The 20051-nt window shown below is 40.9% G+C and overlaps 3 protein-coding genes across 5 annotated transcripts; 2 read left to right on the top strand and 1 right to left on the bottom strand.

Annotated features, from left to right (window-relative positions):
• Nucleotides 1–459: 459 nt before the first annotated feature.
• LOC110855834 lies at nt 460–8040 on the bottom strand. Its single transcript, XM_022104228.1, has 7 exons — nt 7804–8040; nt 7326–7676; nt 4765–6479; nt 3388–4708; nt 1994–2071; nt 1528–1940; nt 460–529 (listed from the first exon to the last, which is right to left on the bottom strand). Exons 1-7 carry the CDS (start codon nt 8038–8040, stop codon nt 460–462), a joined length of 4185 nt encoding a protein of 1394 aa, XP_021959920.1.
• Nucleotides 8041–10515: 2475 nt separating this feature from the next.
• On the top strand, nt 10516–13582 carry LOC118437600. Its single transcript, XM_035856766.1, has 5 exons — nt 10516–10836; nt 11167–11238; nt 11335–11519; nt 11725–11939; nt 13291–13582. Exons 1-4 carry the CDS (start codon nt 10627–10629, stop codon nt 11795–11797), a joined length of 540 nt encoding a protein of 179 aa, XP_035712659.1. The 5' UTR covers nt 10516–10626; the 3' UTR covers nt 11798–11939; nt 13291–13582.
• Nucleotides 13583–17547: 3965 nt separating this feature from the next.
• LOC110855982 lies at nt 17548–19487 on the top strand. Of its 3 annotated transcripts, XR_004836210.1 has the most exons (3): nt 17634–17687; nt 17756–17916; nt 18201–19487. XR_004836210.1 is itself a non-coding variant. In XM_035856805.1 (2 exons), the coding sequence occupies exons 1-2, from the start codon at nt 17563–17565 to the stop codon at nt 18526–18528; spliced, it is 453 nt and encodes a 150-aa protein (XP_035712698.1). In that variant the 5' UTR covers nt 17548–17562; the 3' UTR covers nt 18529–19487. The 3 variants fall into 3 exon arrangements, 1 of the variants encoding a protein (XP_035712698.1); XM_035856805.1 differs by lacking the exon at nt 17756–17916 and having other exon boundaries at nt 17548–17687; XR_004836209.1 differs by lacking the exon at nt 17756–17916 and having other exon boundaries at nt 17634–17742.
• Nucleotides 19488–20051: the final 564 nt, after the last annotated feature.

Below are 20051 nucleotides of genomic sequence, written 5' to 3'. Positions count from 1 at the left end.
CAAGGTTTCTTTTCAGTGTGAATGATTTATCACAGTGGGGGCAGGGATGCATCATTTTGAAATGAACGCTGCTCAAATGTAGCCTCATGTGACTCTTGGCCCCGAACTTCTTGGGGCACCGGGGGCAATCGATGTGCTTCAGCTGCTCGTGCACAATTTTTTTGTGGGTGACCAGATTTCCTTTTTTAGCAAAAGTTCTGTCACATTCCGAGCACTGGAAGGGTTTCGGGTTGTCCGTGTGGCTGCGCTTGTGCAGGGTTAAGGTAACCTGATAAGCGAACACCTTATCACACTGGTCGTGGTCGCAGTGAAATGCTTTCTCCTTCGTGTGGGTGATCAGGTGACGATAATAGGAAGACTGGTGGGCAAACCTCTCCTGGCAAAAGAAGCACTCGTGTCGCCAAGTCTGTTTCGCCAGGGTCTTTTCTTCTTCGGTGAGATGAGTGAAGTGGTGCAGGGTCAGGGCTGATGTGCAGGGGAACGCTTCTCCACAAATGTGACAGGAATGGTGGCGTTTGGGTTTGGAAGGCTGGATGGATAAGGAAGATATAATTAGGTCTTTAATTAGTACCTCTTGACGTTGGTTAATTGGTTAATTAGACATAATTCGTAATCTCAATGTTAAGTTTTTTTTACGCAATAGTAAATAAAACTTGTTAAATATTCCAAATCTTGCAATGGAGGTCTCCCAACGTATGCTCACAGATTTGGACCAAACTAGCGACAACCGATCACAAATATTATTAGGATGAAATTTGCAAATGGAACTATCTCCCAATGCTCAAGTTTAGTGGAGATATTTGCATAAAAAGAGGAGAAAATGCACCCCCAAGACAGGCAAATTTTTAATTTTCCAAATATGCTCCGCAGATTTCCCGCTTAGGATGTAAATATCTCCGCTAAACCTGCGCATTGGCAGATATAGAATTATATCTGTGATCGACTGACGCTAGTTTGGTCCAAATCGGCGAGCATACGTTGGGAGACCTCCATTGTTAGAATGGAGGAGGACTCCCAGCGTATTCCTCTCGGCTCTTCGATCATGAGCAAATTAGTGTCAATCGATGGTAAATTTAATTAGGATGAAATTAGCAAAAGACACGATCTCCCAATGGGCACGTTTAGCAGAGATATTTGCCTTCGAAGAGGAGAAAAGTCGAATCAATCGATGACAAATTTAATTAGTACGAAACTTGCGAAAGACGCGACTTGACGGATATATTTGCATCCGAAGAGGCACCCTAATTTAGGGTCCCTAAGGTTGAAAAATTTTACACTCTCCAAATTTAAGGTGCGTTTTCTCTTCTTCGGATGCAAACATCTCATTGGGGTTGGTGTAAAGTTTGTAAATTTCATACCAATTAAATTTTTAATCGATTGCCACTAATTTGGTTACAATCGGAGAACACCGGATTAAATTTGTAAGAAAATGTTACCATCTTCCTGCCCGAGGTGGACTTGGGGGTGGTGGAGGGTCTCTGATTCGGGCTGGATTTTTTCCGGTTTGCAAATTGGCTTGATGCTGACCTTGGCGGAGTGACGGCGGGCGATGGTTGTGGACTCAGCGGTCTTGGTGTGGCTGGAGGTTCCATTTCCGGAATTGTCGACCTTTCCTCCTCTTCTTCTTGGTCAACAAGTATTTCTGCCACTGGAGTGAGAGGCAATGGTGGTGGAGTTGGCGTTTCCGGAATTGGCGACCTTTCCTCGTCCAGAACGAAGTCAAGCATTATTTCCGGCGCTGCTGCTGCTGTTTTTCCTACTTTATTATTCCGCCTCATCGGAGATAGATAGATATCGGGATATCCTCGACGTCTCTTATCGTCCAGAACGTAGATAACGTCGTCCAACGCGTTATCAAGGGTCTTCAAGAAACGGCCAATCCGAGACGACTCTTCCGAAATCTGCGCAAAATGATAACCAGCCAAAAATGAGTCAAGCAGCTTAAAAAATACGGAATATGTAAATTTAACGCGAAACAGTAATAAAATCTCACCGCTGTGGTATTTGGTACAAAGATTTTTCTCTTTATTTGCACCCAGTGTCGAACCTTCTTCAGTGTGTCGACCATTTTCTACAAAAATGATAACAATAAATATATATTGCTATAAAATTGTTACACTAATGTGAAGTATGTTTTTATTGCTACACTGTTAGAAACCTGGTATTAAATCATTACCGACCCGGGTACAAGTATGACTACAGGCACGGTAATAATAATAACGGACATTACCGTGGCGTTTAGTAATGTTGTGGCAACTAATAATACCTATCCGATAAGAAGTTATCACCAAATCAATACACGTCTAGGTCACATAATTCCTCACCATTTTCAGGGATGGGCAATCCCAACAATTTCGATGGATTACGGATTACAGATTAATTAATTTAAAAATTTACATGGGATTACTGGATTGGGATTACTTCGTTCCTGAAATAATGTGGATTACTTGTTGGATTACTGGGATAAATTAATGACGTGGATTACGGATTACGGATTACAGTAATCAGATTACGGATTATTATCTGAATTACAAAAATCAATATTTATGTATTAAGGGGTGAAGAGAAGCGAAATCCCTTTATGGAAAAGTGTTGTCCGCCGGTCTGTATCCACAATAACTTTAGAACGGTTTCGAATTTCAACATGCAGTTTTCGCCAACGGGTTTCTAATTTTTGAGGTATGGATGAGTGAGTAAATGGGAATTGTAGGTCATAAGGTCACGGCGCCACGGTGAAGACGCCACGGGTCAAACTTGTCGAATTTTTTGTTTTGGACATAGTTTCGGGCGAGGGTACAAAAATCTTCATAGTTTTGACGTGACATGACCGAGTTACCGTGTCGACGACGCCAAACTTGAAAATGTCGAGTTTTTGTCTTGATACTTTTAGACGTAGTTTTAGGCGGGAATTTCAAAAATTAAATCTAGACATAGTTTTGGCATGCCATGACCGCATGACTGTCTCACTCCACCCCTTTGCTACATTTCGTTTGCAACGGTTTATTCTGAATAGCGTCACTTAATTTCATGATGATGATTAGCTCAAAAAACAAGAGCTTTGAATGATTCATCCGACAGTCGGTTTCTTAGGGCAGACAACAATATATTGTAGTAAATAGACCCCTCTTAATTGTTCCAAAATTCTCTTTACTTTGCACCTCTGCTGAAGAATCCAGAAGGTATATGTATGTATTGGTGGGGTGACGATCCTGCAATTGTTGGACAGGACCGTCAGCTGCGCAAGCACTAAAGGCTTATTGCAGTCTCCCCGTATACACCGCTTTACTGTGCTAAGTCATGACTCTCACGATTTACAGATCTAACTTGACCTACAAACCGCCCTGATCTGATTATGAATTGAATTAGATCGGGCAGAGACATAGTCACTATTTGCTCTGGTGGCAACTCATGCCTCCCAAAGAGTTCTGACGTTAGGGCACAATACTTGTCGCAGGACCCAAGAAAATGAAATACAGTCTCAGGGCCACGGCCACATAGGCACATAGCCTCATCAACTAATCCCATTGTTCTGAGGTGCCCGTTTAAAGTACAATGCCCGGTTAAGGTTTGTGTTACTGATCGGAGATTCTTCCGATTTAGGGTTAAAAGCTTACTGCTAAGCCCCGATGAAGGGGCAGAGAGAAAAGCTTTAGAAGTTAAACAACCCTTGCTGCTTTCCCAAGATTTGGTATGCTGCAATCTTGCCCAGTTTACAATGCTGGAGATTACAGTGCTTCTGGATAGAGGAATAGAGGGCTGCGGGCCAAGGTACCCAGTAAGAGTACCATCCTTGGCCAACAGGTCAGCCACTTCATTTCCTTCAAATCCATGGTGAGAAGGGATCCAATGAAGTGTTACCTTCTTAGTCTCCCCAATATGATTAAGCATCTCAATAGCCTCAGCAGTCAGTGATGAAACTGGCCATGGGCTAGTGAGCGCTTTGATGGCACCCTGACTGTCAATGAAGAAGTCAACGGTGCTATAGTTATGAGTATTGTCGGTCAGCGTTTCAGAAGCCCTGATAATACCCATAATTTCTGCTTGGAAAACTGTGGGTGCCCATCCCAGAGGAATTGAGCACCTCACAGCTTCCTGAGCAAGATTGTTGTATGTGAAGTAGTAAGCCGCACCCGAACACTCACCCATCCGTGAACCGTCAGTAAAACAGTTCACGTCGGAGGCATTCATGGGCACGCTACCATCCTCCCAATCTTTCACCGAACAGATAGAGGTTTCGAAGTTCCTCTCTGCTGGCGGATTAACAAGTTTCTCACACGGCATCTGGAATTCATCAATACCAGACGTCATGATTTCGACAAACTTGTTGTGCTTTAACGCCCTCGTACGATCACCCCCGGCCCATTTTTTCCATTGGCCGTGGTGAGCGAGGCGATGGTACGTTCCTAGTGCAACTTGCTGAACCCGGATGTCCACTGGGACAAGTCCCAGTAGACACTCCAGGGCTGCAGTAGGAGTGCTAGACATTACACCGGTTGTACCAAGCATGGCACACCTCTGTACTCTTTGCAACTGGGCCATGTGGGACTTCACCTTTGTGGCCGGAGCCCACAAGAGTGACCCATATTCCATGGCCGGGCGAATTATGGATTTGTAGATCCAATTTGTAATTTTGGGGGAAAGACCCCAAGTTTTACCAATGGCCCTCCTGCACTGGGCCAGGGCACGCATACCTTTTAGTGCCCTAGCCCTGCACAGTGGGCCCCAGTTCAACTTGTGATCCAATAAGACCCCAAGATATCTTACCTGTTTTGATAAGGGATGGGAATACCATCCAACTTAATCACAGGAGCAATGAATTTGTAATTCTTAGTGAATAGTACCAGGGCAAGCTTATCATTGACTGACAAGCTCACCTCTTTGCACCAATCACTAACAAGATTTACTGCTCTCTGCACATGACTCCCCACTGTACCGAGGTCAATGCCCCGTCCCACTGTTGTGAGATCGTCGGCAAAGCCCTGTGAGTACAGTTGAGGGAACCGATGATGCAGTTTTTCCAGAATTTCACTTACGACCAGATCCCAGAGAAGCGGTGAGAGGACACCCCCTTGAGGGCACCCTCTCTCCACCACCCTCCCAATCTCGTAAGTAGAATCAGTTACCCAAGTGGTTCGTGTCCGAAGCATGTGCTCAATATGTCGAACACATACTTCGTTGACGCCAAACCTCCTAAGGCTACGGATAATGGTATCAGATCTAACCTCATTAAAAGCGCCCTTAACATCCAACATCACTGCAATACAGTACTCGCCAGAGTCAAGGGCCCCCTCAACAAGGCTAACGATCTGATGAAGGGCAGCCTCCGTGGAAACGCCCTTCATATAGGCATACTGACTGTGTCTCTGCAGCCTATCAACAAGATCAGGCGTGCGGACCCAGCCATCTACCAGTTTCTCAAGTGTTTTGAGCAGGAAGGATGTTAAGCAGATGGGCCTCCAAGCGGACGCCCGTTCGTAACTCTCCTTTCCTGGCTTTGGTAAGAATACCACTCTGGACTCTCTCCACTTCAGAGGTGTATAGCCAAAGGTCAGGCACCCCCTCATGAGAGGAACCAAATACGGAATTAACTCGGCTAACCCATGCTGTAAAAGGGCTGGAAAGATACCATCCTTTCCAGCCGCTTTTAGTGGGCCAAACGAGTTAATTATGTTACTGATTTTTGAAGATGTAATCATCAGATTTATAGATTCATCATCTACTTTACTATGATCAGGTTCCCATGGAACCCGTTGAGGGTCCCTCGGGAACGACTGGTCCAATAATAATTCATAGGTCTCAGAAAGGGTCCTGGTGTAAACACCATCACCCTTGTCCAGTGATCCCAGTTTGATTGTGCCATCGTTGCGAAGGATGCGCGAGAGTCGGGCAGCAACAGGTGCCTCCTCGACACTCTCACAAAACCTTCTCCACGAGGCAGTTTTCCTCCTCCTCATTTCGTAGGAGTAGTAGTTACGAGCAGCTTTGTATTCCGCCCATGCCTCCTCTCCTCCGAAGCGGGCAACCCGATAAAGCCTGCGAGCCTCCTTCCGAAGAGAAGTCAGCTCACGGCTCCACCAAGGTACCCTCTTCCTCCTGGATTTGAGTACTTTTTCAGGGCAGGCCACATCGTATGATTTATGGATAAAGTTACTGACCCTACTAGCGCTCGCCTCAATCTCCTCCGTAGATGACATTGGGCACGCCCTAGCAGGGTCAAGTTCCGTTAGTCCTTTTAATACTGATTTGTATAGATCCCACCTTGTTCTCTTCCTGTCCCTATAGATGATAGGGTCAGGTGGACCAAGGCTTAGGCTGGTCCGAATATACCTGTGGTCAGAGCAACTTTCGTTGTCGTCGACCCACCAGGCCTTTATCCGGTCCAGCAAATGGGAGGATACAAATGTAACATCTAACACTTCTTTCTTATTCGATACAACAAAGGTGGCTCTGTGTCCCCTATTAATGGGGTGCAGATCCACCTGTGCAATGTAATCCAATAGTTGTGCACCTCTGCTGTTGATATTGGTGCTACCCCACATGGTGTGGTGTGCGTTGGTATCACTCCCTATCACCAGAGGTAGACCATTGGTCTCACAGTATGAGACTAACTGACGCATTTCCTCTGGGGGGCATGCATAGTTTCTATCCATGTATACTGAGGATATCACTACCTCTCCAATACCCCCCCACTGGGTACGGATGGCTGTGACATCTCTACAGCATAAGTCAAGCAAGGGCCACACTTTGATGTCCCTACTTGTAATAATACATGATCTGCTGGAGTGGGCATCCCGACAAAAATAATGTAGGTTGCCACAACCCCCCAGACCACGTATTTTGCCTTTATACCAGTACGGTTCTTGTATTAGGCATATGTATGTCTGCAACTCTGCTAGGGTACGACATAGAGAAGTCGTACCCTTTTTTGAGTGTTGCAAGTTAATTTGCACCAAGTTCACACTTTTGGTTGTCATATTAAAAGATGACAACCCAGTTCGAAGAGATGTAGATGAGTGTGACGGTGTAATATTAGTGATGTTAGTGTTAGTCATTGTGAGTGAGGGTTATGACGCGAAGTTAATTTTGAGGGGGTGTTTCAGTTACCCGAAACACCAACTCATCAAAATAATAATTAAATTCGGAGGGTGGTTTTAAGGCCGCCACGCCAGATTTAGGAATACGACAAAAACAGACAAAACCTTGACCTGACCTTATAGAATGGGTCATCCTCCATGTGGTCGTGTCCATGCCCTGGTTGAGTCGAGAGATAGTGGGGAAGAGTACCTTGGCCAGGTTGGTGTCGCCTCCCTGACCCAAAAACTCACTTTTGCTTCCGCTTCCGGTGGTTTGGGGTCACTGGTGGCGAATTTCCCCCCTTCAAGCTTGTCCACCTCCGCTTCAGCCCACAGTTTGGTGGTGGGGTCACGGCATGTGAGAACCATGCCCCCACCCCGGATCACAAGTCCACCAAACTTGAGCAGGGTTGTCGCTGCTGCCGCATCGATGGCAGAGCGAAGTCCTACCTGGATGGCCTCTTGGTCTTTTTTAGAAAGAGGGCGGTGAGGGTCATCTTTATAAGTGATGACCACTTCACTACCCTCAATCACGACCTCCCGGTAGGTAGAGGCCCTCTTCTTCTCCCTCGGATTGTTGGAGGTTGGGGTCTCCCTGCCTCTCTTGTTGTTGGTAGTAGTGGAGGAAGAAGACCCAGCGTCGTTTTTGAGTGTGTGGGGTTAATTTCGTGAAGATTGACCCTCTTCACTCTGTCCCCCCCCTCCGAGTGGTTGGGGTAGAGGGGAAAACCCTGCTTCCAGACGCAGCGGCGCTGGTGGCAGTTGTTGCTGTAGTGGTTGGAGCCGTGATGTTGGTGGTGGTTGTGGAGGTGGCAGTGACGTCATCGTTGGATTTGGGGGCAGAAGGCACATCCCCAGCCCGCAGCTCCTTCGCGCGCCGCCTCCTCGCCCTCCTCTTCACCGTACGGTTGTTGGCACTGGTGGCGATTTGGGATGGTGGCAATGGTCCATCTCCATCGCCCCCCATCTCCATCGCCTCCCCCTGGCCTCCACTCACTGCATGAAAGTGGGGAGAAGAGGGGAGGGGAGAAGTAAGTCTCCCTCTTCGCCCTCAGGTTTGAGGATCTCCTCCTCCATCTCCTCCTCTCCTGCTGATTTCCTGGAGAGAGAGGTGAGTAAAATAATGTAGGACAGCCATCAGCCCACAAAATTAGGGCTTATGGCTGTCCATATAATTGAAATTATATAATTAATATAAATATATGGGTTGCAAAAGGGAGGAGGTCGGAGATGAGGACTTTCTCCACACATTTCGTGTGGAGAAAGTTCTCCCTCGCTCCCACTCTCCCTCCCCCACAACCCAATACTTTCCTGGGAGCAGGCACTTCCTCCCATGTCAGGGTGGGTGTAGCACACTTCACTCACCTCGACATGGTGTCCAAAATTGGTGAATTTATTTTTGTAAAATAACAAAAAAAACTGGGCAGAATTTCCAGATGCTGCTCATTTGAGCTTCGCGGTGTATCTTAATCCAGAAGGTAGTTTCAGCATTCAAGTTCAGCTAGTGACTCAGACTCTGGAGAAGTTGCAAGATGGAGCTGTCATGCGGTTGACAGGAGCAAAGTAATCCAACAAAGTAATCCGTAATCTGATTACATTTTCCAATCTCGTAAATTGGGGATTACGGATTACACATAATTCCAAGACCTAGCTAGGATTACGGACTACGGATTACTTTAAACTGTGAATTTTTCGTGGATTACTGGATTACGGATTACATTCAATGTAATCTGATTACTTAATCTGATTAAAGTAATCCTGGGATTGCCCATCCCTGACCATTTTCTTCTCCTCGACGTCGACCTCGTCCTCGTCGTCACTGCTCAAATATAACTCGAACTCTTCCTGGGGTTCAGCAGGCGAGATGACTTCGGTGCTTATCCTTGAGGTTATCGCAGCGATGACCTGATGGTTGGTATTTCCGGCGACGTGAGAAGGTCCAGGGGCGGCTTGAGCGGCCTTCTTTGACGGCATGTTTCTGCTTCCAAAATTTAAATTTTTGAAAGAATAAGGAGCAGAAATTTAAGAAATTATAGTAGATATAGTTCCTTGTTATTGGTTTCCGAAAAAACTCGAATGATTATGAGATGAAAAAGTCAAAACTGGTGGTCCAAAAAGATGTGATATCAGCGCCACCACCATTCAAGAATTAAATAAAATCTGCACGGCTGAAAATTGGGTTTTGGCGTTCAAATTTTACATTTTACATTTTTACAAAAGAAAATTGGGTTTTGGCGTTCAAATTTTACATTTTACATTTTTACAAAAGAAAATTGGGTTTTGGCGTTCAAATTTTACATTTTACATTTTTACAAAAGAAAATTGGGTTTTGGCGTTCAAATTTTACATTTTACATTTTTACAAAAGAAAATTGGGTTTTGGCGTTCAAATTTTACATTTTACATTTTTACAAAAGAAAATTCGGTTTTGGCGTTCAAATTTTACATTTCACATTTTTACAAAAGAAAATTGGGTTTTGGCGTTCAAATTTTACATTTTACATTTTTACAAAAGAAAATTGGGTTTTGGCGTTCAAATTTTACATTTTACATTTTTACAAAATATGAAAAAATTAATACATGCGTAATACCAAAAATTAAGGTTTCATTCAAAAGTCAGTCATCCAGATTTCTGACTGAAGATTTTCTTTCAAACTCATTTCATTTCACTTCATCCGACTTCATTTCTTACTTCGCCCCATGTATTAAGCATAGGGTGAAGAATGAAATGAGTGAAAAATCTTTCATTCAAAATCATTCATCTGAAATGAAAGAATCCTTCAGTCATGTTCATTCAAAACACAAGAAATTAATTTTCATTCTCTATCATAATCAGTCATATGAATGAAAGTGAACAGGTATGACCGGGTGACCCCGATTTTCTTAATTTATTTCAGCTCCTGGAACCCGACCCGTACCGACCGGAGCTCACCGAGATCACCCGCCTCTTTTTGGCGAGGGAGGCCCCCGACTTGGGACACGTATCGTTGGCGAAATTTCACTTCCAGGAGCGCTATCCGACCGGCGCCGTGTTGTCGAAAATGCTCAAAATAAAATTTTGAAATACTTGTGATGAAAAAATTTCCGAAAATTAATTTGCTGTCCAAATTTGGTGTAAAAAAAATTTATACAACAATGAAAACAAGCTGAAATAATAGTGATGAAATATATTTGTAGCAAAATTTTCAAAATTTACACAATGTTGACCTAATTGCTAACTTGCACTATAGTTAAATTAAAATTTAATTAAATTAACCAGTATTATTTTAATAAAGTACAATTTCAATTATGCATGCATAAATTTCCTCAGAATTTTATAAATTGTAAAGTTTTGCCATTTTCTGTGCAATTTGAACGCCAAAATCCAACTTGAAGATGTGCAGATTTTATTTAATTCTTGAATGGTGGTGGCGCTGTCACATTTTGGTGGGACCACCAATTTTGACTTTTCATCTTCTGATTCTCACTCAGTTTTTTTTTCGGAAATCATAAAATTTCCTAAAAATTTCTGCTCCTTCTTCTTCATTTAGAATTTAAATTCCGGAAGCTGAACCATGACGTCAAAAAAGGCCGTTCAATCAGGACCTTCTCACGTCGCCGGAAATACCAACCATCGGGTCAGCGCTGCCACCACCACCACCGCCACGATAACCTCAAAAAAGATAAGCACCGACGTCATTTCGCCTGCTGAGGAGGAAGAGTTCGAGTTGTATTTGAGCAGTGACCTCGAGGAGGAAGAGGTCGACGTCGAGGAGAAGAAAATGGTGAGGAAATATGTGACCTAGTAGTAGATCGTGAATTGATTTGGTGATAACTTCTTACCGGGTAAGTATTAGTTTGCTTGAAACAAATTGTTTCTCAATGAGATATTCTCATTACTAGATGGTAATGTCCGTTATTACCGTGCCGGTAGAGTCATACTTGTACCCCGATCGGTATATAATGATTTAATACCAGCTTTCTATCTATAGAAAGCTGTTAGATCTAACAATGTGTAAATTAAATACTTTACATGAGTATAACAATTTTGTAGCTACATTACACTTTTGTAGCTATATTTATTGTGGTCGTGTTATTTATTATCATTTTTCTAGAGAATGCCTGCCACACTGAGGAAATTTAGACATTGGGTTCAAATAAAGAGAAAATCTTTCATCCCAAACACGGTGAGGTTGTTTTATTATCTGTTCTTTGTCCAATTTACATATTCCGAATTTTTTAAGTTTGTCTCATCTTTGGCTGGTTATCATTTTGTTGTGCAGATTTCGGACGAGTCGGCTCGGATTGGTCGCTACTTTAGGATCCTTGATAACACATTGGACGACATTATCTACGTTCTTGACGATAAGAGAGGTCAAGGATTTTCCACCGAGAAGGGGGCGCAAGGGAGTAAACAAGGAGAAGAAGTGCCAGAAATAATGCTGGACTTCCTTTTGGACGTGGAAAGGTCGGAAACAACTCCGGAACCTCCAGCCACACCCATACCTGTTCACCTTCATTCATGATAATGATAGAGAATGAGAATGAATTTCCCGTGAAAATGAGTGAAAGATTCTGTCAATTCAGATGAATTAAAAAATTTCTCATTCTCACTCCTTTCATTTTTCACTCAATGCTTCTGAACTTTGAATGAAAAAAGTTTTTTTGAACAGGTATGGCCACACCAACTCCACCACTGCCCGTCGTCAATCCGCCTGCAGTGTCAGTGGCAGAAATAATAGTTGACCAAGAGGAGGAGGAAGGATCTACACTTCCAGTTACGCCAATGCGTGTCCCTGCGCCAAGGTCGACCCTAGCCAAAAAATCCAGCCGGTCTCGGAGACGAATTCTTAAATCAAACCAGTCCACCAGCTCTAGTAGAAAGATGGTAATCTTTCAATTCTAAAAATGGACGTCTCCCAGCGTAAATATGGGATCCGATTTTGAGCAAATTAGTATCAATCGATGACAAATTTAATTAGGTTGAAATTTGCAAAAGACGCGATCTCCCAATGGGCACGTTTGGCAAAGATATTTGCATCCAAAGAGGAGAAAATTAGCCGAAAAGTCGACAAATTGTACACTTTCCAAGTTTTACTGGGCGTTTTCTCCTCTTTGGATGCAAATATCACGGCCAAACGTGCCCATTGGGAGGTCGTGTCTTCCGCAAATTTCATCCTAATTAAAAATGATGTGTGTGACGTGATTGCGAAATTAGTGCCAATCGATCACACATTTAATTAGTGTGAAATTTGCAAGACGCGATCTCCCAATGGGCACGTTTGGCCGTGATATTTGCATCCAAAGAGAAGAAAATGCGCAGTAAAACTTGGAAAGTGTACAATTTGTCGACTCCAGGGCGCATTTTCTCCTTATTTATTCCCTAATACGTAACAAGTTTAACATTGAGATTACGAATTGTGTGTGGCTAATTAAAACTACAGCCATGATTAAATAAAGGGTTATCTTTCGGGGATGGGCAAAATACTTTATGAAAATACAGCATTTTGATCTCCGTTCTTCCCATGGTTTGGATTTAGGGTGTTACACCCACAAAAAGAAGAAAATCTACGTGGAGAAAGTAAGTCACACCAAACTACAGGTTTTTTTAAGAAATTTACATACTCTAATTTTAGAAAATCATGAAAATAAAGTATTTTGACAGCTATGAAATGTTAATTTCTTCAAAAAACCTGCATTTTCGTGTGACTGTTGTATTCTCAGTGTAGATTCTCGACGTGGGTGTAGCAGCCCTGTAAATTTCCCTTCAATTCCCTGCAATTTTCCTTTCAATTTCCTTAATTTTCCCTTCAATTCCCTGCAATTTTCCTGAATTTTCCCTTCAATTTCCTTAATTTTCCCTTCAATTCCCTGCCATTTTCCTGAATTTTCCTTTCAATTTCCTTAATTTTCCCATCAATTCCCTGCAATTTTCCTGAATTTTCCCTTCAATTTCCTTAATTTTCCCTTCAATTCCCTGCCATTTTCCTGAATTTTCCTTTCAATTTCCTTAATTTTCCCTTCAATTCCCTGCAATTTTCCTGAATTTTCCCTTCAATTTCCTTAATTTTCCCTTCAATTCCCTGCCATTTTCCTGAATTTTCCTTTCAATTTCCTTAATTTTCCCTTCAATTCCCTGCAATCTCCCTCAATTTTCCCTAGAATTTTGCAACCCTTTCTCCACCGAATTAATTATTAACCAGTTACTTAATTAATTATACCTTTCAATATCTTTAAAGACTTCTTCTAAACCAAAACGCCACCACCACCCCTGTGCCACTTGCCACTTGCGGAAAAGCGTTCTCCCGCAAATCAGCCCTGACCCGACACGGGTTCATTCATTTCAGCCGAGAAGATAAGACCGTGGCGAGGCAGGCTTGGCGACACGAGTGCTTCTTTTGCCAGAAGAGGTTTTCCCACCAGTCCATCTATCATCGTCACCTGGTCTCCCACACGAAGGAGAAGGCATTTCGCTGCGACCAGTGCGGCAAACTGTTCGCTTATCGTTACGGCTTAACACTGCACCAGCGCAGGCACACCAAGGTACTCAAATGCCCATACCATATTTTTCCAATTTCGAAATTGTAACCATACCTGTTCACTTTCATTCATGTGACTGATGTTATGTATATATGATTATGCATAAATAAGTGGTACACAGTGAGAGGAGACAGAGGAGAGTATTTATTAGGAGACAGTTAAAGATGGAGTGTTGTACAGATTCATAACTAATTACATATACATATCTACGTAGGCATACATATACCTAACACTACCCTCTCACGAAAAAATTTTTCTCCTGAAAAATAGTCTGAAAGAGTGTGTAGGTCTGCAAACTAAAAATTTCAGTAGTCACAATTTGAATTAGAAATTTTGAGGGTTGGAGACAGGTAAAATTCATGGAAAAATGAAATATGAAATGACTCCGGAAAACAAACATGAACAAAGATTTTGCATGAATAACACTGAACAATTTAATACACATATCGAATGACGCAGTAATTTTGCAGGGCTGGAACTTGAGAAGAAGGTATGGCTCGCAACCGGCGGCGGAACTGCGCCATCCCAGGCGTGGTGGTGGTTGACTCATACAAAACCTGCAGATTGGGACAAAACGATGAACAAAGAAAAACACACTTCCACGGTCGCGGTATGCGGTCCATCGGGACATCGGAGACACACAAATACGCAGACCCGCAAGGGCCCCGTCGGGGCGACCCACAACCGGACAACTCGAAGACGCAGGACCCCGTGCGGGCGACCCACAACCGGACAGCTCGAAGACGCAGGGCCCCGTCGGGGCGACCCACAACCGGACAACTCGAAGACGCAGGGCCCCGTGCGGGCGACCCACAACCGGACAGCTCGAAGACGCAGGGCCCCGTCGGGGCGACCCACAACCGGACAACTCGAAGACGCAGGGCCCCGTGCGGGCGACCCACAACCGCGACTCGCCAAAAAGAGGGGAACCATGTACAATGCGGACCTCCACACCCGAACACGCAAACAATATGCAGACGCTGCTCATTACAAACACCAATCTCAGCGTTATATTTCACTCCGAGCCTGGGAAAGCGGTGACAACGCAGATCGAGCACAAAAGCTCAGCAGAACCCCGAGACAAGGTGAATCAGATTACATTCTTGCAACAAAATTTGACAAAGAATTGGGACAATCTTCCAGACGAAATGAATAAAAATGAGTTTCTTGCACACACTTTGCAGAAGTTTTGCAAATTTTGAACGAATTTTGATGAAAATTTTTCAGAAATTAAATGGAATTTTTTAACAATATTTTTACGATTTTTTAACAATTTGGAAGGACAATTTTGCATATATTTTTTTGACGTGTTTAAAACAAATAACGGAATTTTGAATTTTGCATATTTGCTCGAATTATGAAATGTAAATGTTGGACTGGAGATTTGGAAATTTTAAGAATGGGGGAAGATTTGCAGGGTGGTTTAGAACCAACTTACAGACCTGATAGCATCCGGGAGGATAATCCAATTTACAGACCAGATGACGAAAATTCACAAAAATAAGTTTCACACGAAAATCACACAGTTTACACAAGGTTTTGAGAAGAGAGATTTGGGAAGTTTCCCTATTGGAAGCAAAATGACAAGCTCTAAGGGGCGGTGGTCAAGCTGCTTAGTCGTCGCCGTCGTAGAAAATTTGGTAGGAAATGTCTTGCGAAGAATTTTGAAAATTTTGAAATCCATTTTGAGTGGGAGGAGCGAAAGAAAGTACTCGACGGTCCACCAATGTTATGTATATATGATTATACATAAATAAGTGGTACACAGTGAGAGGAGACGGAGGAGAGTATTTATTAGTGGAGAGTTAAAGATGGAGTGTTGTACAGATTCATAACTAATTACATATACATATCTACGTAGGCATACATATACCTAACTAATGAAAACCTGACTTATGAATGAAAATGAATTTCCTGTGATTTGAATGAATATGACTGAAGGATTCCGTCATTTCAGATGAATGAAAGGGTCTTTCACTCCTTTCATTTTTCACCCGATATTTAATACTTGTAGTGAAGTAAGAAATGAATATACCTGTTCAGTTTCATTCATTTGACTGATTTAAGGGTGGAATGAAGTGAAATGAAATGAATTTGAATGAAAATGACGGATGAATGTGAATGAACATCTTCCCTTGGAAATCGGAATGACTGACTTTTGAATTTTTGAACAGGTATGGAAATGCCCCCGGTGCCCCAAGAAGTTCGGCACCCAGTTTGACATGAGGAGGCATCTGAACGGCGTTCATCTCAATGTTTGGCACCCCTGCCCCCACTGCGATAAGCTCTTTAAGAAGTGGAGTCTTCCAGCACACGTGAAGAAGTTTCATCCGGCATAATCCAATCCTTCTCGAATGCTAAACGATCCAGAGTATGACTTATAATGGACGTCTCTCAGCGCATGCTCTCCGCAAATTAGATGCAATCTATCCATACCTGTTCAATTTCATTCATTTGACTGATTATGATAGTGAGTGAAAACGAATTTCCTTCCATTTGACTGAAAATCACTGAAGGATTCCGTCATTTCAGATGAATGACTGTAAATGAAAGGATTTCTCACTCATTTCATATTTCACCCTATCCTTAATACATGGGGCGAAGTAAGTAAGGAATGAAGTCCGATGAAGTAAAATGAATTGAATGAAAATGACTGAATTTTAATGAAAATCTTTAGTTAGAAATCGAGATGACTGACTTTTGAATGAAAACTAAATTTTTGAACACGTATGAATCGATGACAAATTTAATTAGGATGAAATTTGCGAAAGACGCGATTTCCCAATGGGCACGTTTGGCCGAGATATTTGCATCCCAAGAGGAGAAAATGCGTCATAAAGTCGAGAAATTTTACACTTTCCAAATTCACTGTGCATTTTCTCCTCTTCGGATGCAAATATCTCGGATACGTGCCCATTAGGAGATCGTATCTTTCGCAAATTCCATCCTAATTAAATTTGTGATCGATAGGTACTAATTTGACCAAAATCGGAGAGCATACGCTGCGAGACCTCCATTGTAAGGGTTCAGCTTTTTTAAATTATACAAATATTTAACTGATTTTACGATATAATGGCCATTCTTGTCACAAAAGTCGTATAAAAATTGCCAATAATAAAACTTTTAAATATATCAGTAATAAGTTATAGTTGTTAATAAATGATGGATAATTTAAATGATCATATCTGTAATTAGGTATTACCTCACTAGTAAGAAAAAATTGGAAACTCCCTGCTCTACAAATTCGTCGTCCAGAATTTTAAAATAAATTCCCAGAGAGGAGAAATGATTAAAAATGTGCTGATTTTTATTCTATTTTTGCGATAACTCATCGAGTCCTAGGTTAATATGAATCCCTTAAAAATTTTTGCATGTATGTAAAACGAAAAGCTTTTTCACGAAAATTTTTAAAACTCTTAAAAAATCGTAACAATTCCGAGCAAAATGTGGTAAATAGTAAATGCATAATACATATTAATTTTTATCCTCCATGAAAAATATTCACCCTTCCGTAATTTTATTTTAATTATAGGACTTCATCAGTGGCCGCGGAAGCTGTGGAGACATCTGGGGACATTTCCATTGTAGGATAGGGGAGGGACGGTTTATATAAGATGGGCAGATGATCGGGACATCGAACAACCGTGGGGACAATGTCCCTCTGTCCACACGCTTCCGCGGCCACTGGACTCCACGCTAATCACGCTACATAATTCATGTCATAGTATGATCTTTTCTGCACAATTTCATTCCATTAAAGCCCAATTTGAGAGACCGGTTTGGCCAGCCAGCCAGCCAGCCGTCTTTACATTGTTGACGTAAGTAAGTACATAATTACAGGTGTGGAACATTCCTCCTGACCACAAGGTGACTCAGAATCAGTGGTCGCGGAATGGTGGGGACAGAGGGGCGATGTCCGCATCATCTGCCCATCTTATACTAACTTCTCCCTCCCCTATCCTACAATAGCAATGTCCCCTCATGTCCCCACGGCTTCTGCGGCCACTGATAATAAAGCAACATATTTATCAACGAAGAAACAACAAAAGATCACAGTTTGCCAAAATTTGGCAAAGATTAAACTCATCCTGAGATCGTAAGTTAACAATGAAAATTCTGTGAATATTTATTCTTCCATTTTAATAAATGAGGTAATTCGTTTAGATCACATTTTACAAAAATTTGCAAACCGAGATAATATCAACTCAGTTTTTCTTTTCCATCCCGCCCTGGTATCCTTCCCATGCTATTAGTATGGTAGGGATACGAAGCGGGAACCAAATTTTTGGTGAAGTAATTCTGAGTCAGTAGTACATAAAACTCAGGTAACAAATAAAATAAAATCCTCTGTACCATTTTAATAAATTGGATAATTTGTTACGTTTTATGCAAATTTTACAACGATTTTTTTAAAATTTGGGTTTAAATTAAAATCTTTAATTTCACCAACACTGAGGAAATAAAAATAGATCAAATTTTGCAACAAATTAATTTGAAAAATAAATACCTCTCAAAATTAGGTAATTAATTTCCCAGTCATGCAAATCTTACACATTTTAATGATTTCTTGAATATGATTTTAAACTAAAACTTTCAATTTCATAAATAGTTGTCCAAAATCCGAAATTATGACGCCCTACAAATTCCTGGTCGTATTCCTCACCGTACTTTTTCTCCTCACTGATAACGCCTTATCGACACCATATCCGCGAAACTGTGGAAAAAATCGGCGAAGAAATTGTCCCTCTGAAAATAAGGCGACGACGACGACGACGCCAAAACCGGTGAAGGACGACGAAGGTCCGAAATTCATTTTGGCCAAGGTGACCGGCGTCCAGCCGAATACGAATTGTCCAAATGGTCAAGTCTTCTCGTCCCGGAGGGGAACCTGTGTCACAAATTTTTCCTCCCACCCAAAGGGGACAATTGGCAAGTAGACGGGAAATCATGGGAAATCAAATAAAATTCCAAAAACTTATTTTAAAAAATCTGAAAATATTCCAACTTTTCTAACGACCTGATGACGGTCAGACTTTGTGGGTGTGGTGTTCGCTAACTCATATAGATCACTAAAATTTTAAAATATTTTCACATATTGTTACACATTTTGGGATTTTGAGACACTTAAATATTTCCACTATTAAAATACCTAAGTATTTTAAAAATACGTAGATCTGTTACATATGTTTTTAAAAAAATACGTTTGCATTTTGTAAATATTATATACAATTCCATCCAAAAACTGAAAAAAATTCTGAAATGTAAGTCTTTATTTTTCTCCTTCTATAAAACAACGCAAAACGTACAATTTTTACAAGTAGGGCGAAAATCATGACAGTTTTAAAAAAACTAAAAAAACGTAAAACTTACAATTTTGGATTGGAGCATTAACTTGAAATAATAGAGAATGCATGCACTTACAATGTTTTATGTAAATCACAATTTGTAAATAAAAGCTATTTCTTACAAAAATCGGAAAACGTAATATTCTAATAAATAATTAGTAGTGGTGTTTTTATAAGAAAATTCCAAAACTTTAAAATAAATCTGAAAACGTAAAATGTTTTTTATATTAACCAATCATTTTATAAAAGCATTTTTGAAACTTTTTAAGCATAAATGTGACTCTACATTTAGTTGACTTTATTATTTTTCAATTACCACGAAAATGTTAATATTATGCGACGCAGCAAAATTTTTGTAAATGTTGAACATTAATTTAAAATTGTAGATTAAGGGACTAGTCCAATATAATTTCGTAGGGATAATTATTTTTTTGAAATAGATGTAAATTCCAAAAATACGAAAAATTCTGAAAATGTAAAATATCAATTTTTAACGTGCCTTCTTATTTAGATTTCTTAAATGTGATTAAATTTTTGAAATTTATTATTTCTCAATTACAGCGATTATGCGTCGTACTATTTTTTCGTCAGTGTGAAGCATCCATTTGTAATTAAAGAAACAATTTAAATATATTCATAAATTTCCAGTTCAATAATTCGTAGGTTTTTAAAAATAGAAGTAACTTCCAAAAAGTTTAAAAGTTCTGAAAATGCCGTTCTAATAAGTAATAGTCGTATTTTGTCTCTTTTTTAAGTATCAATGTGATTTTAAATTTACGATTTCTCAATTACCACGAAATTGCTAATATTATGCGTCGAACCAAAATATTTGTATGTGTTACGCATTAATTGAAAATTGTAGATCAAGGGATCAGTCCAATCTAATTTCGAAGGCATAATTATTTTTTGAAATAAATGTGAATTCCAAAAATATTAAAAATTCGGAAAATGTAAAATATCTAATATCAATTTTTAACGTGCCCTTAAAATTTCTTAAATGTGATTAAAATTGTTATAATTTATTACTTCTCAGTTTAATTGAGAAATAATAATTATTAAAACGGCATTTTCAGAACTTTTACATTTTTTGGAAGTTACTTCTATTTCTAAAAAAA

Source organism: Folsomia candida, unplaced genomic scaffold, assembly GCF_002217175.1.
Source record: "Folsomia candida strain VU population unplaced genomic scaffold, ASM221717v1 Fcan01_Sc014, whole genome shotgun sequence".
In the NCBI taxonomy this organism is placed as follows: domain Eukaryota; kingdom Metazoa; phylum Arthropoda; class Collembola; order Entomobryomorpha; family Isotomidae; genus Folsomia; species Folsomia candida.
This window is presented reverse-complemented; position numbering and strand designations above follow the sequence as displayed.

What these genes read in the sequence shown, in the direction of transcription:
- LOC110855834 (XM_022104228.1), bottom strand. Translation starts at nt 8,040, where the DNA reads ATGGGGGGCGATGGAGATGGACCATTGCCACCATCCCAAATCGCCACC. An exon ending in CCGCTGCGTCTGGAAGCAGG is followed by an intron (nt 7,677 to 7,803) that starts GTTTTCCCCTCT and finishes ACCAACAACAAG; the next exon opens with AGAGGCAGGGAGACCCCAAC. An exon ending in AGTTGCCACCAGAGCAAATA is followed by an intron (nt 2,072 to 3,387) that starts GTGACTATGTCT and finishes TCATTTTTGTAG; the next exon opens with AAAATGGTCGACACACTGAA.
- LOC118437600 (XM_035856766.1), top strand. Translation starts at nt 10,627, where the DNA reads ATGACGTCAAAAAAGGCCGTTCAATCAGGACCTTCTCACGTCGCCGGA. An exon ending in ACGTCGAGGAGAAGAAAATG is followed by an intron (nt 10,837 to 11,166) that starts GTGAGGAAATAT and finishes TCATTTTTCTAG; the next exon opens with AGAATGCCTGCCACACTGAG. An exon ending in AATCTTTCATCCCAAACACG is followed by an intron (nt 11,239 to 11,334) that starts GTGAGGTTGTTT and finishes TTTGTTGTGCAG; the next exon opens with ATTTCGGACGAGTCGGCTCG.
- LOC110855982 (XM_035856805.1), top strand. Translation starts at nt 17,563, where the DNA reads ATGTCCCCTCATGTCCCCACGGCTTCTGCGGCCACTGATAATAAAGCA. An exon ending in ATTAAACTCATCCTGAGATC is followed by an intron (nt 17,688 to 18,200) that starts GTAAGTTAACAA and finishes TTTCATAAATAG; the next exon opens with TTGTCCAAAATCCGAAATTA.